Source organism: Balaenoptera physalus (assembly GCF_965194825.1).
Source record: "Balaenoptera physalus genome assembly, chromosome: 12".
Classification (NCBI taxonomy): domain Eukaryota; kingdom Metazoa; phylum Chordata; class Mammalia; order Artiodactyla; family Balaenopteridae; genus Balaenoptera; species Balaenoptera physalus.
Window position 1 is genome coordinate 23,678,705 of NC_138897.1, and position 16,920 is coordinate 23,695,624.

At 34.9% G+C, this 16,920-nt stretch overlaps 1 protein-coding gene across 1 annotated transcript in view; it reads right to left on the reverse strand.

Annotated features, from left to right (window-relative positions):
• Window positions 1–297: 297 nt before the first annotated feature.
• ME2 (malic enzyme 2) overlaps window positions 298–16,920 on the reverse strand; it is a 63,177-nt gene continuing 46,554 nt past the window's right edge. The window contains exons 13-16 of the mRNA XM_082416595.1: window positions 12,686–12,788; window positions 5,773–5,843; window positions 5,175–5,273; window positions 298–1,157 (exon numbers count right to left, since the gene is read on the reverse strand). Coding sequence (XP_082272721.1) covers window positions 990–1,157; window positions 5,175–5,273; window positions 5,773–5,843; window positions 12,686–12,788 — 441 coding nt within the window. The 3' untranslated portion in view covers window positions 298–989. The remainder of the gene's footprint in view (window positions 1,158–5,174; window positions 5,274–5,772; window positions 5,844–12,685; window positions 12,789–16,920) is intronic.

Genomic DNA, 16,920 nt, shown 5'->3' on the forward strand with positions numbered 1-16,920 from the left:
CACTACTAATGATAAAGGAATGTATCATATGAACATTCCAAAATTATCTCAAGTAATAAAGAGCATCACTACTGGAATAAGGGTATAGACTCACAGATGAGTCTAAATATGACTCATTCAGATGTGAAGCATATGGCTAATCGGTTAGGTCACACGCTGTCAAAAACCATAATTCATGCATCAGGTATCCTAGACCCCCTTCTTTAGAATCATCTAGAAGAAAATGAAAATATGTGTTTTTCATAATAAGCAAACCTAAATTTCTCGTTGGGTAATAAAATAGCAAAATTGAAGCAATTAAATTTAAGATATTTATTTTTAAAAGTTACACTGAGATTTTTATACACTGTTGAAAACAATGACTAGTTTATTTGTCTAAAGGCAGCAGTACTTCCCATTTCTCCCACGTTATAGTTAAGCCTCAGTTTAGTCCCAGAAAATACATAATAGAGTAGATTTTTCCAGATCTATCTACTGAAAAGGAATTTCAGAGCATGAAGGTAAAATGAAGCAGAAATAAAAGGACATTTTTAGATACTGACAATTTGTCCTTAGAATTTGGTTAAATTTGGCTTCTTCCCAAAATTCTGTACTCATATCCACAGAAGTAAATTTCTATTTTAGTAGCCCTAAAAGAACTGGGTGAGAGAAGATGATTAGCTATAATAGTAAATAGCAAATACTTTGGCAAGAGTGAACAGGAGCACAAGTTAAGACATTCACAAGTACATTTTTAATATCTCTGATGTGGTATGAGCTACAAATCAGAATGAAAGCATTATGGTCATCTGATTTCAGGGTGCAGGTGGGCATTAACAATGTAGTCAACAGATCCACCCTGTACGGAAGTGGAGATTCATGGGAAAAAATAAGCAAAGTGGTGGGGGAGAATAAAACACAGAAAAAACCATAAATTTGAGAACGTCCTCTCTTTTTGTCTGAAGAAAGGAGTCCCTGAAGCATGGAAAGTGTTCACCAGTGGTGTGCTTCTATTCCATTGTTGGCGGAGGGCATGACGCAGGCTGTGGCCAATCGTACACATCCGGCAGCAGGGAATCGTATTCACTTCGCCATATTCTTTCTCGAATGTATCTGGCCTTGTCCTCAGGTTCCGGGTATTGGAAAGCCATTTTATTAGCATACAGATATTCTGTAACCTGAAAAATACAAAAGATTACTGTGTAGACTCTGAGTATTAACCCATTTAAGAGAAAAAGTATTATTAAAACACAAAGTAATGAATTTGGAAGAATGGCGTTTTTTTCATAATAAAAAATAACATTACTTTGACTTACTTCAAGACATTCACAAACTATTAAAAGATAACATTTGCAGTCTCACCATAAGTTCAATATGTTTTAAAGTGACTTTAAAGTCCCCCCCCCCAAATTATTATAAGCATTTCCTTAATACTTCAATAATTTTAAGCTCTACCGTGTGTTGGTCCAGCAGAGCTACTTGGTAGCCTGCCCCACCTGTGTCCCTCCCCACCGCCCTGCTGAGACCGTGTGTAGGAGACTCTACTTCCTAGTCAGAGCTGACTGGACTAGGGTGAAAATCTAACCCAAAGTGAGCCAGATGTTTTTCCTCTAGAATTTGAATTAAAAGACATAGAAATTGTTATAAATCAGGTGTTGGACACTAGAACTATAAGGTCAAGTAAAGTTAGGGCTAGAACCTATACATGGCAACTCACCACCACCATCACTGAGTGCCAGGCATGTTCTATGTGCTTTACGTGGGTATCTCATTTAATCCTCCCAAGAACCCTAGGAGACAAGTACTATTATTCTTCTCATTTTATACATGAGAACACCAAAGTTTGAGGAGTTTAAGTAACTTGCCCAAGCTATTTAAAGTGAGAACTGATGTTTCAAACCCAAAGCATTCTGATTCTAGGTCCCAGACCCTAAACAGCTAAGCTAGGTTACTTCCCACCTAAACTGGCTTGAATGAATTTCTGATCTTTGTGGCAAGCCACACACAATGACTGGTGGTGAAGATAAAGCCTCTGACTCGCTGTTTTGATGTAAGATGGGGTAGTATGAAGCGCTTCCTCACAGGGTAGCACGGTGCCTGTCATCTAGTTAAGTTCTCAAGTTATGGTTTGATTTTAACTTTAAAACAATGCAGTGATACGTGGTAAAAAAAAAAAAAAAATCAAACAATTATGTCTTTCTCCTCTAATTCCCATTCCAAATGGTGACTACTATTAGAGTTTATTTCAGTTTTCTAAAAGAAAAATTTAAAGAAAAATGATGGTTATTAAAGATAGTCCTTGGTCTTAGGAGTTCAACCTCACTATATTTTGAGACAGAATTCCCTTGGTCTTAGGAGTTCAACCTCACTATATTTTGAGACAGAATTCCCTTGAACAACACAGGTTTGAACTGTGCAGGTCCACTTATATGTGAATTTCTTTCACTAAATATGTACCACGTGATCCCCAGTTGGTTGAATCTGTGGATGCGGAACCTTGGAAAACTGAGGGCCAACAGTAAAGCTATATGTAGATTTTCGACTGCGCAGAGGATCGGCCATTAACTTCCGCATTGTTCAAGGGTCAACTGTATTGTCTAGGCTATTGTAGGAAACATATTTGTACCCACAGAGATGACTGGGGGCAAGGCCTGAGATCGGAGGGAGTCCTCCCTGATCAAGTAGGCATGCAGGAGGTGACCAGTGACTATATGGGGCTGCTCAGTGGCTGTGGGTAGTGCTGGGGGACAGGTACACAGCACTGTCTGCTCACCTGATCCCTTGGTTCCTAAAAAGGAAAGCCTTAGGACACCGGAGAAGAAGGGGGAAGAGAGACGATCCTGGGGACTCTGCTCCTATACCAACCCCAGCACAGATTTCCCCATGTACTACCTTTCATGCAGACACACCAGTAATCTAATCAACTGATACCTCCCAAAATCTGTCCCACCTGTAATATCCTGTAATTCTCAAGTTGAACTCTATTCATCCTAATTCTGGGCTCTAAATTCTTCAGTTGTTTTACAATAGTAAGGTATTCTGGTTCCTTAGTCTGGCATTTGTGTATCTGTACAAGCTGGTCTTAAGATAACTTCAAATCTTATCTAATGCCTTTTTCCTATCTATACCTTAGACTCCACGATCAACTGAATTGGTTATTTCCTAAACATATCATCCTTTACCAATTCCCAATCTTTGCTTAGTTTATGAGTATTAATATAATGTAACAATAACAGTATTAGTCAAAGGGGTAAAATCTTATGATCATCAGTATACAAGTTGAAAGTGTGGTTGATAAATTCCACATCTAATCCTGATATTTAAGAAAATCTTAGTAAATAGTACAAATAGAAGCCTACTTCTTCAAAAATATTTTAAAAATACTTATTTCAATCCTTATTAAAATACAAGGATGCCCTTATCAACCCAATTGTTTAAAACTTATTTTAAGTAGCAACTAATTTAGTAAGATAGGGAAAAATGAACTATACATAAAAAAAAAAAAAAACTTATTTGCAGATGATTCACAACTCAACAATTCCAAAAGAATTAACTGAGAAACTATGAAAAGAATTAGGATTGTTCAACAAAGAAACCTGTTATCAAATAAATTCATAAATATTAATACCTTCCCTATATATTAGAAATGACCAGAGAGGACATATACATGGAAAGAAAAAACGTTATTTTAAAGGATAACAAAATTTCTGAATATCTAGGAAAATAACAGGAGACATGCCACATTTAGATGAAGAAAACAACAAAATTATATTGAAAAACTTAAAAAAGAAGGAAAAAACCTTAATAAGTGGAGAGAGAGATTGAATAAGGAAGAGTCAATACAGAAAGACTCAATTTCACCAACTTAATTTATAAATATGACATAGTTTCATATACAGTTTGCAGGGTTTTCTTTAAATTCAAAAAACTGATACAAAAATTCATCCAAAAGAATAAACAGTTCAGAACAGACAAGAAAATACTGAAAACCATAATGATGGTTTTAGCATGTATAATGTGTAGTATCAAATAGTACACATTATTAAATTAAAACAGTGCCTAATAATAGGCAAATATGGTCAGGAACAGACTCTTAGTAAAGAAATCAAGGTTTTTATGCTAACAAAAGGAACATTCCCAATCAGTTGGTGCTGGGGCAACTGGTTAACTATTCAGGAAAAAATGTTTCTCTGTCTCACATCACACACTAAAATCTCAGAGGGATTAAAAGTTTTAAGTTATTAGAAAATGCAGGTAGATATTTATGATTTTGGAGTGGGAGAAAGCACTAACATTCATAGGAGGTGAGGAAACAATCTATAAAATAGATCATTCCATTAAAAAACTTTGTGAAAATGGCATGTCAAACAAGTTAAAATAAATGACAAGTGGGAAAATACCTGCACCACACAAAACAGAAGGAACATTATCCTTAATATTTTAAGAGCACAGTGTTAGAAAGTAGAAGACAAATATGGAAGGAGTACTATTGTTCAATAAAAACAAAAACAATTCTTCAGTTTAATAAAATAAGTGTTTTAAATAAAAATGATATGCAAAATTAAAAAAAATAATATTGGCAGAGGTATGGGAAAACAGATACACTCATATCTAACAGGGGCAATGTAAATCAATACTTTTTTCTCAAGAATCATTTGGCAATGTGTATCAGAGGCCTTAGCATGTTAATCCTTTTGTTCTTAGGATTAGAAATTTATCTTAAGAAAAAACGATCACAAATGCACATAAAGACTTATCTAAGGATGTTCACTACAATATTATTTCTAACAAAACGAAAGATGCTTAAATGTCCCCCAAAATAGAGAAATGGTTAAGCAAACTATGATAATAACAACAAAGAGAATTCCATGAAGCATTAGTGATCATGAGAATTATTATTGATTTACCTGGGGAAAGGCTTACAATATATTAAGTGGAAAAAACTGCAGTGAGAAACCAATTTTAAAAACAGGCACAGGTGACTGCATGTGTGTGCATTTTTATTATGTGTTTGGGAAGAAAAAACAATAGAAGGCAACAAATGCGAGTTATATTCTGTAGTAAGAATATGAGCAACCTAAAATTTATTCTTTGCACCCTCTAAATGTTTCTGATTTTTCTCTAAGGAACTTGTGTTACTTGCATGAAGAAAACACCATTAAAATTTATGTGAAGATGTATAAATTATTACTTACTTTAATAGCAATGTTAATAGAAACTTCCTGGATATTAGCAAGTGGCGGGTAAAGTCTCCCCTTAGCTAGCTCTTTATCCGTCAATTGACTTGTCAGAGCCTGAAGAGAAAAAAAAAGAATTTCACTTTTGTTTGCTTAAATAACAGAATAATAAGGACTAATAAAATGGGGAAAGGGTTGGGGGAGCAGAGAATAATACAGGTAACATGTTTTCCTTATTTCTAGCAGGAATACACTTAAACCACTGCAGAAATTAAAACCGTTTACCACTAAACAGTAAAGAAATAACCGGATTTAAAGACTTTTTTAAAAAATCAGATTTAAAGACATTTTATCTATGCTGTCACAATTATGTTACTTTCAGATATGTATAATACAGGTACAGTGTATATGAAAATATTCATAGCTTACAATCAAACACTGGAAAAATGATAAATTAATTTTATGCAAAAGTAGAAGGTAAATCAAAAAAGCAACGGATGAGTAACTTCCTTTCCACTCCTAAGGCAGATTTAACCCATTCTCTCTCTTTTTAAGATCCATTCAGCTTTATAATTCATCCTTTATAAAATAACCAAACAATATTTAAAACATTTACCTTTGCAGCCTCTAGGAAAACATAGTCACTAATATGCCGGGTGTTACAGAGAATAACAGCTAAAGCCACACCTGGAATACATTTTAAATAGTTTACTTAGTAAGGTCACTTCCAATTATGAAAGTAGCCAAATAAATTCCTAGATTTAAAGCAAATTAATGGTAACCCACCCCTACCCCAAACAGCCCCTTCAAAAAATGAAGCAGTCAAGAGAAAACAGAAATCTGAGCACTAAAATTAAGTGATCTTTAACTGTTATAATTCTTACTTATTAGAAGAAATAATTTTAGAAATATCAAATGGCTTTTCTCAATTTAGTTTTCAGATTTATCAAAATTACAAATGCATACAATTCATCAACAGTTGTTACAAAAACATAAATTCCCAGGACTTCACTGGTGGTCCAGTGGTTAAGAATCCGCCTTCCAATGCAGGGGATGGGGGTTTGATCCCTGGTTGGGGAACTAAGATCCCACATTCTGCGGGGCAACTAGGCCCATGCACCGCAACTACTGAGCCCACGCGCCACAACTAGAGAAAGCCATGCGCCACAAGGAAGAGCCTGTGCGCTGCAACTAAGACCTGACGCAACTAAGACCCAACGCAGCCAAAAATACATAAATAAATATTAAAAAAAAAAGTTGATACTGACAAAAAAAATCAATTCCATCTCTAATCCTCCATTTCTTGCTCTACAGAAGTAACTACTTTTAATTCTTTTAGCTGATTATTTTAGTATTTCTCTCTCTCTCAGCTTGCTTCTATTTCTTCTGCTTGACTTTTAGTTTTGGAGATCACTGACTCCTACCTGTTGGAAATAAGTATTTAGCTTTCTTGCACATTTCCAGCCCTCTTACCAATATAGTTAGAACATAATTTTGGTTGAATCAGTGTTCAGTGTTTATACTATTATGACTTCATAAGTGCTCTTCACAGCTGAGCCGTGTATTAACATTATATCCTAACTTTTTCCTCTTCTGCCTTTTTGTTTTCCCTAAGGTTATTGTCCTGCTTTTTCCTTTGATTTTTCGGTACTTAAAATTATTTCATGCTGAGACACTTATTCATTTAGTTGTCTAAATCATCTAGTAATTTCAGCTATTTCACATTTCTCTAATTTCATCCTCGAGAATAAATCTCTGCTGAAACTCCAATCTGGCTTGGTTGCTCTCCATTCCACATATGGAGCTATCATCCTGGAAACTCTCTTCATCTTCATGGGGATTCTCTTTGCTTCTAAGTTGAGTCCATTTGCTAAATCTCACTTCTTCCTAGTATTTTTGTTACTCCCTTTTTTGGGTAGGATATATTCTCCAGTAGTTTTCTGAAAAACAGTTCATAGGAGACACATTTCTGGAAATCTTGCATTTTTGAAGAGCCCCTGCCAGCACCCCAACACACACACACACACACACACACATTTTTACTACCTTCCAATTTATTTGATAGTTTGTCTGGGTTTAAAATTCTAGTTTGGAAATAATTTTTCTTCAGAATTGTGAGGCATTATTTCAATACCTCACAGCTTCCAGCATTGTTGGTGAGAAGTCTGGTGCCAATTTGACTCCAGATCCTTTTTCAACAATTATCTTTTTGTTGCATCGCTGGAAGTATGTAGCATCTTTTTTTGTACCTAATGTTCTGTAATTTCACAATGTGTGCCTTGAGGTGCATTACTTTCGCCCACCATATTTGGCACTTGGTAGGTGGGCCCTTCCTATCTGGAAATTTGGGTCTTGCAATTTGGGGAAATGTTCATGAAGTCTTTGATAATTTCCTTCCCTCGACTCTTCTGTTCTCTCTCCCTGAAATTTCTACTTTCTGATATTGTACCTCCTGAACTAGTCCTCTAATTTTCTTTTCTTTATTTTCCATCCTCTGATCTTTGCTCTATTTCCAGATGACTTCTTCAACTTTTTATAATCCTTCTACCAAACTTTTCATTTTCCAGAGCTCATTTTTGTTTTCTAATTTTTTAAAAATAAAATTCTGTCTTGTGTCTGGAATATTTGTCTCCATGAGGATATTGATAGTTTTTTTTTTTTTAACATTCCATTTCCCCACATAATCTGTTTTTTCCTAAACTGCTTTTTTCTGTTTGTCTATTTAGTTTCTTTTATGAAATAAACTGTTCATATAAGGGATTTTCCTTAAAATCCCTTTCTTTGGGTGTTTCTCATATGTAAGAGTTAGGAACTTAAAAAATTGCTTACTATGAGCACGAATACGGCAAACCCTATTCGGGGTTTCACACTATTCAAAGAGTATCCCAGCAGTCTTTGGCCAGAGTGGGGAAGTATGGTAACTCAGTTACTCAGGGATGGGAAGAGGATCACGGTGGTTAATAGCTTCCTTATTTTAATCCATCCTCTAGATAATTTTTTTTTTAAGGTGAGTATTCGTTCCATCTACATTTAATGTAGTTAATTGAATGTCTGGGGCAAAATCTATTGTCTTCTTACGTTTGTCTATTCCATATTCCCTTTCCTATTCTTTCTTGCCTTTTGGACTTTAAAAAAAAAATCATTTCATTTCCTCCCCTAATATTCTCTTATCATAGTTTGGAAGCTCTTCTAGTCTTCTAGTGGTTATCTTAAAATTTATAACATGCATTCTGATCAAAGTTTCATGCTAATTTTTTGTTTGCCCTCCTGCCAGACAATGGAAGTTTCTCCTAACAGTTTAACTCTATGTAACCGATAAGCTATTATTATTGTGCCTTTTAATTTTGTCTCTATATCTTTCAAAATCCCACATGTCATTATTGTTTTGCCCTACACATAAAATGTTCCTTTTGTTTAACTCAAATATTCACAACTTTCTTTGCTCTTCATTCTTTCCTACATCTCTGAGCTTCTAGCTGGCATTACTTGTCTTTTGCCTAAGGAATACTCTTTAGAATTTACTTTCCTTTCTTACATGTCCGCAGATGGTGAATCCTCTTTTTTTCCTCTTCTGAAAATATCTTCATTTTGTTTTAATCCTTGAAGGGGCTTTTCACTGTGTAATGAGCTCTAGCTTCACAAGTATTTTGTAGAAGCCACTCACACAGGTCACTCCACTGTCTTCTGGCATCTTGTTGCTGTTGAGAAGTCAGTTGGCCTAACAATTATTCCTTTGAAGGAAATCTTTTTGCTCTGGCTGAATTCACAGTCTTCTCTTTGTTGTTTTCTGAAGCCTCACAAGGATGTTACTGGATGTAGATTTCTTTTTACTTATCCCATGTGGGTTTCACTGAGCTTCCTGAATATTGTATAGTGATGTCATCTGTCAGTTCTCAGCCATGAGGCCTGTAAATATTGCCTCTGCTTCATTCTTACTCTCATCTTCCTCTGGGACCTCAATTAAATGTATATCAATTAACGGTATATATCTGTTTTTCTATATTTTCCCCTTTTTTTGGTCTCTGGATCGTTTCTTCTGGCCTATCTTCCAGTTTATTAATTTCCTCTGGTCTAATCTGTTATAAGCCTCATCAACTGAGTTCTTAATTTATTGTATTTTTCAATTGTAGAATTTCGTGTTACTTGGCTGAATTTTTCAAGCTTGGCTTATATCCCATAAACATAATAAGCGTATTTGTTTCATAGCACTTGTCTGATATTTAGAGTTCCAGAGTTTTCTTTTTGTTGTATCTGCTACTTTTGGCTTGTGTTAGCTTGTCTCTTTATGTGCTTCATTATCTTTTATTTCTTAACTAGGGTTGTATTTGAAAATTTATTTGTAAAAGTAACTTGAGGAATAGGATAGTGTTTTCTTGTACCAGAGAAGACTTCTGCTTGCTTCTGCCAGGCACTTGTGGGCACTGGTAGGCCAAAACAAAGGCTTGAGGTTTTCTAGATCACCTCAAGTGCAAACTGTACCCACACTCCAAGGTACAGTCCTTTAGGGTTTCAGCCCAAAGTGGGAGGTGGCTCACTAGCATCCCATCCTTCACAGGTGCCAGACTCCAACTCTCGACCTCTCCATGAAAAGCACAGCTTTACCTCCCAGTCACTTCTTCCTGATTAGGAAGGCTCTGGCCCTTTTAGGTTTTAATTGTGTTGTTCATCCAGGTATAATTGCTGGAGTAGGTAATTCAAACATTTCCAAAGCCTTGAGTTTTTAACTGCTTTTTGATCATTCTTTTGGCCAATCCTGTTTTTAAGCCCATTTTAACCTCTGCTACTAAGTCATTCTTTTGTCTGTATTTATAGTCCTAATGACTGTTATTAATAAAGTTAGAACATTGAAATGTTATATAAAAGTAATCAACTGCCAAATTCTCTGTTAGTCAAATACAATATTAAAAATGGCTTTGTTAAAATCAGCAGAGAAGTATTCTTTTCATGGTCTTTATGCCAGAGAAATATTGTTGGATGGAACAGACTGATTTTGAACATTATCAAGTTCTACAAGGGGATCATCAGTGATGGCAGAGTTTCTGTTACAGATGCTAGATCTCAAGAGACAAGCAGAGCGGAACTCTACACAACCACTCTGCTGGGGGGAAAAGGAGGAAAGTGCACTAGAAAAAGGAGGAAAGTGCACTAGGCCCAAAAGATTTTGCACAGGCCCAAAATCTTTATTTTAACAACAGTTATAATAACGTGCTTCCTTGATGCCAGCCTATGTGTGCTATAAATCTGTCCTAAAATCTTAGAGCCTGCTGTCAGTTATTCAGGGAGAGGCCCACAAGGAGAAAGACACAAGTACAAAGGAAATTCATGCCAAATCACTATTTTACTCGACATAATTCTTTCATTAAAACGAATAAGCTAAGGATTACCAGAAACTTCTGGAAAATAAACAGCACAAAGGAAGAAATATTTAAAAGAATCTTAATAACTCTCAGGAGAGATTTGAAAGGATGCTGCAAGCTTATAAAAAGTGGCTATTAAAAAGTTATTCTATGACAAGAAAAGGTATTGAGAGTAAAAAATAATACTTGAACCTACTGAGTTGATGATATGATATTAAGCAATTATTGTTTATTTCCTTTAGTGTGATACCACTATTATGGTCATGTTTAATTTTTAAAAAATTATTTTTTTAGTGACACATACTGAAATACTTATTAATGAAATTGTATGATGTCTCTGATTTGCTTTAAAATAACCCAGTGAAGGCGGAGTGGGTGGGAGTATAGATTAAATAACACTGGTTACAAATTGATAACTGCCAAAAAGTGGGAGAATGGAACATGGGATTTCATTCTTCCCTCTACTTTTGTATATGTTTGAAATTTTCCATAATAAAAAGAAAAAAGACTGTTGAAACAAAACATACACTAGAAGTGCTAAAAATAAGAAAAAAGGAAACCAAAACAGATACAGATAAATGAACAAACACCACAGAAATCCCCCATATTACAGAACAAAAAAGGTAAGAGGCGAAAATATGAATAAAAGTTACAAGTCAGGGCAACAGAGGGATTTGACCATGGTCTGACACAAGTTCCATAAGGGAAAAACAGAAATAATGAAAGGAAAGAAATGAGGGGGGGAAAAAAACAGAACAAAAAATCCTTTGGAAAAGACAATATAGTGAATTGGCCCACCTGCAGACATGCATGATAAATGGAAATAAAGCCCAAACCTAGATGCATCCCACGAATATTTCAGAAATCTAAAGATAAAGAAAACACTGAAACATTTTTAGGGAGACAAAGCTAGTAGGTATAAAGGAATGAGAATCTCATTGACACTAGATTTCTCATCAGCAACCCTGGCCACTGAAAGTGAATGGAGAAATGTTTCCAAAGGTCTGACAAAAATGACTTTGAATCTACAAATCTCTACCCAACCAAACCATCAAGCGAGAGAACAAAATAAAGACATTTTCAGATACATAAAAACTCAGTTTTCATCCATGCTTCATAAAAAAGCTTATTCAAAGATGTATTCCAGAAAAATGAGACCAAGACAAAGAGAAATAGTGTACATGGACAAGAGAGAACCACCACAGAAATGATTTGCTGTGGAGCAGGATCAGGATGAAATGAAGAAAGCTGGCAAGAAATTAGAGGAGGATTCATTATACTTGACAGTTAAAAGACTTTGAGTGTCAAAAATTTTGTTGATCTAGAATTGCAGGTTCTACTGTATTTATCAAACCACAGTCTTGTTTAGACATGAATAACATATAATCATGTAATTTCAGAATCAATCCAGTGACAAAACATGGAAAACAACAGAACACAATGTAAGTTTCAAAAATTTCTCTGCAATGTAGAAATATCACCAACCATAGTTGAGAGATAAAATAAGAAGAGATAAGAAAGCTAAATACCAGATTTTTTTTTTCATTTTTCACTGTGGCAAGCTAATAAAAACTGTCTTAAATTGCTTACAAAAGCTCTTTAAGTTTATTATATAGAGATAAAGGTAACTACTAGGAAAGCTAAAAGTAGTAACAGAAATTGAGAGGTAGAGAGAGAAAGCAAGGTATTAGGAGGTATTAGTTATTACATGTGGATTATTACTTAAATTTCACAGTTGGAAGTTTACACATACAGTCTAGAGTTGGAAGAATCAAGATAAGGGAGATAAGTGTGCCAGTCAGGATGGTAACCATCAGAAAAACTCAAAGGAAACCACAGTGGTTATAGCTGATAAGTATGATAAGGAGGTACCAAGGGGAGATAAAGAGGTTAAATAATTTTTTAACATTCTGTTCCTTTTGCATTTTTATGAACCATGTACTACTTTATTTCTATAATAAAAACAAATTTAATGAACAGTATGAATATATAAATTTTCAGGGGAAATAGAGCAAGTTGGATTTGCTGAATTCCTTGAGTTTTCCTGTACATTCATAGCAAAATCCTGTAAATACCATTGTTTTTTAAATCTTAAATGCTAAAGAATTTCATAAGGAATTTTAATGTAATTATTAATGATTACTCTATAACATAAATAATGGTGGCATTTACCTGGAAAAATATATACATTGTTTCCTTGACCTGGTGTAAAGACTTGCCCATCACTGAGTTTCACTGGCTCAAATGGACTGCCACTGGCAAACAAACACCTTCCCTGTTGAGAAATGAAATAACCTCAATTTTGTTACTTTATGTGGACTAGAAAATTGAGGTGAATTAAAACAAAATTAAACCCTGTAGTAGACCAATATATTACTTGCAAAACAGGCATAATCTACTATATAACATAATCCTTTCATTCAAATCCTTATTAGAATAAGGTTTGTTTTATGCATAGCAAGCATTCAAAGTTGAAAAAGTCCATTAATAAATTCTTTAAAACCTGACACTTCTATTTCCTTTAAAACTTAAAAAACGTAGACGGCAAAAAAATATCATCCCTAATAATAAAGACTGCTATAAACATCTGTGAATGAGGGGAAAACATCAAAAATTAAACTGCTACCATTTACTGTACATCTGCTGTTTCTGGCTCTGTACCAGGTGCTTTATATGTGTTAACTCAGTTAATTTAGCCCACATAGAAGGCTTATGAGATTATCATCTCTATTTCACTAATATATATTTTTAAAAAATCTCAGAAAGCAAAGGCTTAAATATTTCCAAGTACTTTGTAAAAAGTCACACATCACAACTGTAGCAGTTAAATTTAAATCCAGATTTTTATAACTCTAAAACCCATGGTTTTCTATTATGCTACAATGCCCTCCAGATAGGCAGTTTATAGAACAGGCATATGGTATAACCACAGTCACCCCAGAAAAACATGGCATGTTGTCTTGTTAAAGAAAAGGAAGTCTCCAAATTTGTTGTATCCATCAATTTTAGTACTGTGCTCTATAATAGCATATAATACATTTTACTAGCACCTTCAGTATTTCTAAGAGAATTTGGTGCCCATGGAATTGAAAAGTACCTGAAGGTTAATTTATTAATCCTTTATATATAATTTTCCCCCACAAATTCCATCCGTCGCACCCCTACCTGACCACAAAAAAAAAGGCAAGAAAACAAGTTTTCAAACAGGAGTAACTTATCTTGGAATACTTGAGGTATAACTAAAGGAAGTCATGTTTAAACAGCTACTTAGATGAAGTTAAAAGGTGATTAACAGAAAGCTGAACTATCTCCACACAGTAGGATGCACAAAATGACATGACACCTAAACATTTGACAGAGTTATTTTAAGTGTTTAGATAATGCTTTGTCTTTTCCCTACATCTACAGATGTGTATTATAGCAAGAGTGATTATTCTTTGAAATATAGTAGACCCTTGGCATTAGTGGATTTAGCGCTCAAGAATTTGACCCTTTGGACAACCTGAAGATCTACCACGTGTAGTAATTATTACTTTTACAAGACGTACTTTCAATTTCAAAATGATCTCAGGTTTATGTGTAGAAGCAAGTCAACTGTGCCAGTGGTGGGCCCAGGTGAGTGTCTTGGACCTACAACTCCAGAAAGCTATAGAATTTTCTACAGATAGCTATTACCATTCTCCACCTGTTCTAAGCCTAGCTTTATTTGTGACAAAAATTTTGTTTCTTTGAAGATCATGGTTAATGCCATACGAGTTACCACAATGTATATAATAATATAGATTATTTTTGTGCCACCATTAATTTCAATAGATTTATAAAGTGGATTATACAATATAGCTCTTTATGGGGAAAATGTTATGTCCTCATGATATCAGTAAATTTGTAGATTTAGAAAGATCTTGGGCATCTTCTCTAGAATGGCAAGATTCAACAGCGGTTCATCTTCTCCAGGCCATTTTTTTTTAACATCTTTATTGGAGTATAATTGCTTTACAATGTTGTATTAGTTTCTGCTGTATAACAAAGTGAATCAGCTATATGTATGTATACATATATCCCCATATCCCCCCACTCTTGCGTCCCCCTCCCTGATCCACCCCTCTAAGTGGTCACAACAGGCCATCTTTTTTTTTAAAATTCTTCTTCTTTCATAATCAACCTATAGCTTAAATGTGGCAAGACCTTAATGATAACAGTATTCTCATTCTGAAGTCCAGGTTAGCCTATTCTTTGTTCTTTGAGCAACTGGCCATTAACATATGAAAACACTTTTTTTTAAACGTATTTTTCTCCCTAAGCAGCAGAGGGTGTTAGACTAGCACTGAGACATCCCTCCACCAAAAACAAAAGGACACTTAAAATTTAAGCAGTGACTACAAATACATACATTTATGCCATTATTTTATGTAACACTAAGAAAACAATTATGTAAAATTAAACTATGACACATTGCTTTTTTACCATTTTTAAGAGATAGCACAATTTCAAAGTTATAAAAATTGTGAGAAAATTTGCATCTCAGAACTGATACACTGATACAACCAGTATATCAAACTGGTTTCCTTGAGGAATTTTTATTCATTCAAACGGTGTACATCTATTACAATAACAATTTATTCAAAAAATAAAATTCTTAAATGTTTGAACAGTCTTCTACTGATGTACTACTACTGCCCAAAACATTTAAATTTTTTTATATTTTGGAAATGCCAAGACCCATAATACATGGAGTATATATTTATCAACTAGTCTTTGTGTAAGACTAAGATTTAATTTGGGGGACAATAACCATTAGTTTTAAGTAGTAAAGACAGGTGAAGAGGATGAGCAATCAAGCTAATAGTAATACCATTCTTTGGTAAAGAAGTAAGACAGTATACTAAAGAGACTGATTTTGTTTTTTAATGTATCTGTATGCTGACTTTGTGGATGAGTTCAAAAGAAAAGATTTCAATAATTATTAGAAGTTTCAGTAATTATTATAACTGTTGGAAGCCACTAGTCAAGGGAATTTGACTAACACAAAGTGGCAATATAGAATCAAAAGGAATTTTGAGAGAATATATGTGTCAAAATAAAATTTACAACAATGAGAAAAAAAACAATGCTAAATATATCAAGAGCATGAATATTAAGTTCAGAAGGTTCTGAGAGGGGCTTCCCTGGTGGCGCAGTGGTTAAGAATCTGCCTGCCAATGCAAGGGACACAGGTTCAATCCCTGGCCTGGGAAGATCCGACATGCCGCGGAGCAACTAAGTCCGTGTGCCACAACTACTGAGCCTGACCTCTAGAGCCCGCAAGCCACAACTACTGAGCCCACGTGCCACAACTACTGAAGCCTGCGCGCCTAGAGCCTGTGCTCTGCAACAGGAGAAGCCACGACAATGAGAAGCCCGCGCACCACAACTAAGAGTAGCCCTGGCTCGCTGCAACTAGAGAAAGCCTGCGCGCAGCAACGAAGACCCAACACAGCCAAAAATAAATAAATAAATAAAATAAATTAAAAAAAAAAAAGTTCTGAGAGTTCTACTTTGGCAATAGTCTAGGTTGTTTCACACCAATTCTCCCTCTGGTAACAATGAGAAAAACTGGATAAAATATATTAAAAATATGTTTTAAGGGAGTGGGAGTGCTACCAAGATAGGGAGAGCTTGGAGGTGGAGACAGTCAAGATCCAGAAAAAGAGGAAAGCAAGATATTCGGGCCCAGCATTTGCAGCTTTCCTCCTTCAGGTGAGTGATTTCAAAAGGAAAATCTGTGGCTGAGTGCCTGAGCATTGAAGCTATCAGGAGTCTCATGATGACAGAGAGAGAAAAAGTATACTTCAGAGACGACTAGGGGTGAGGGGTGCTGATAAATACCCCAGGGTTTTTGATTCATACCCAAGAGAAAACGTAAACTGTGGAAATAGATGAGGCCTCCCATGGATTGCATCCTGCTGAATTATATGGAGCTGCCCCAGACTAACAGCCTCCAAAAGGAAAGGCAAAGCTCCTATGGAGGAAGGTAACTTCATTCCAAGCCTCAAATTATTGCTACTATTCTTCATCCACACTACCTAGCACTCAATAAGGAAGCGAAAGACAGAAGTAAAACTAGGTTTACAAAAATACAAGAACTGGATAACCAAGAAGAAAGACAGATAATAGAAATGGACTCACAGAGAGTGAGATATTTGTTACTATCAGACATTAACCTTAATTAAGATTCATATATTCAAGAAATTAAATGACAAGACAAAATTTTAGCAGAGAACTGAAAGCTATACAAAAGAATCAAATAAGTATTTTAAAAATATTGTTAAAATTGTGAGGTGTGATAATACTGTGATTATATTTTTAAAAGAATCCTTAACTTTTGAGAGATATACTATAATATTTATAATAAAATGATACAATGTCTG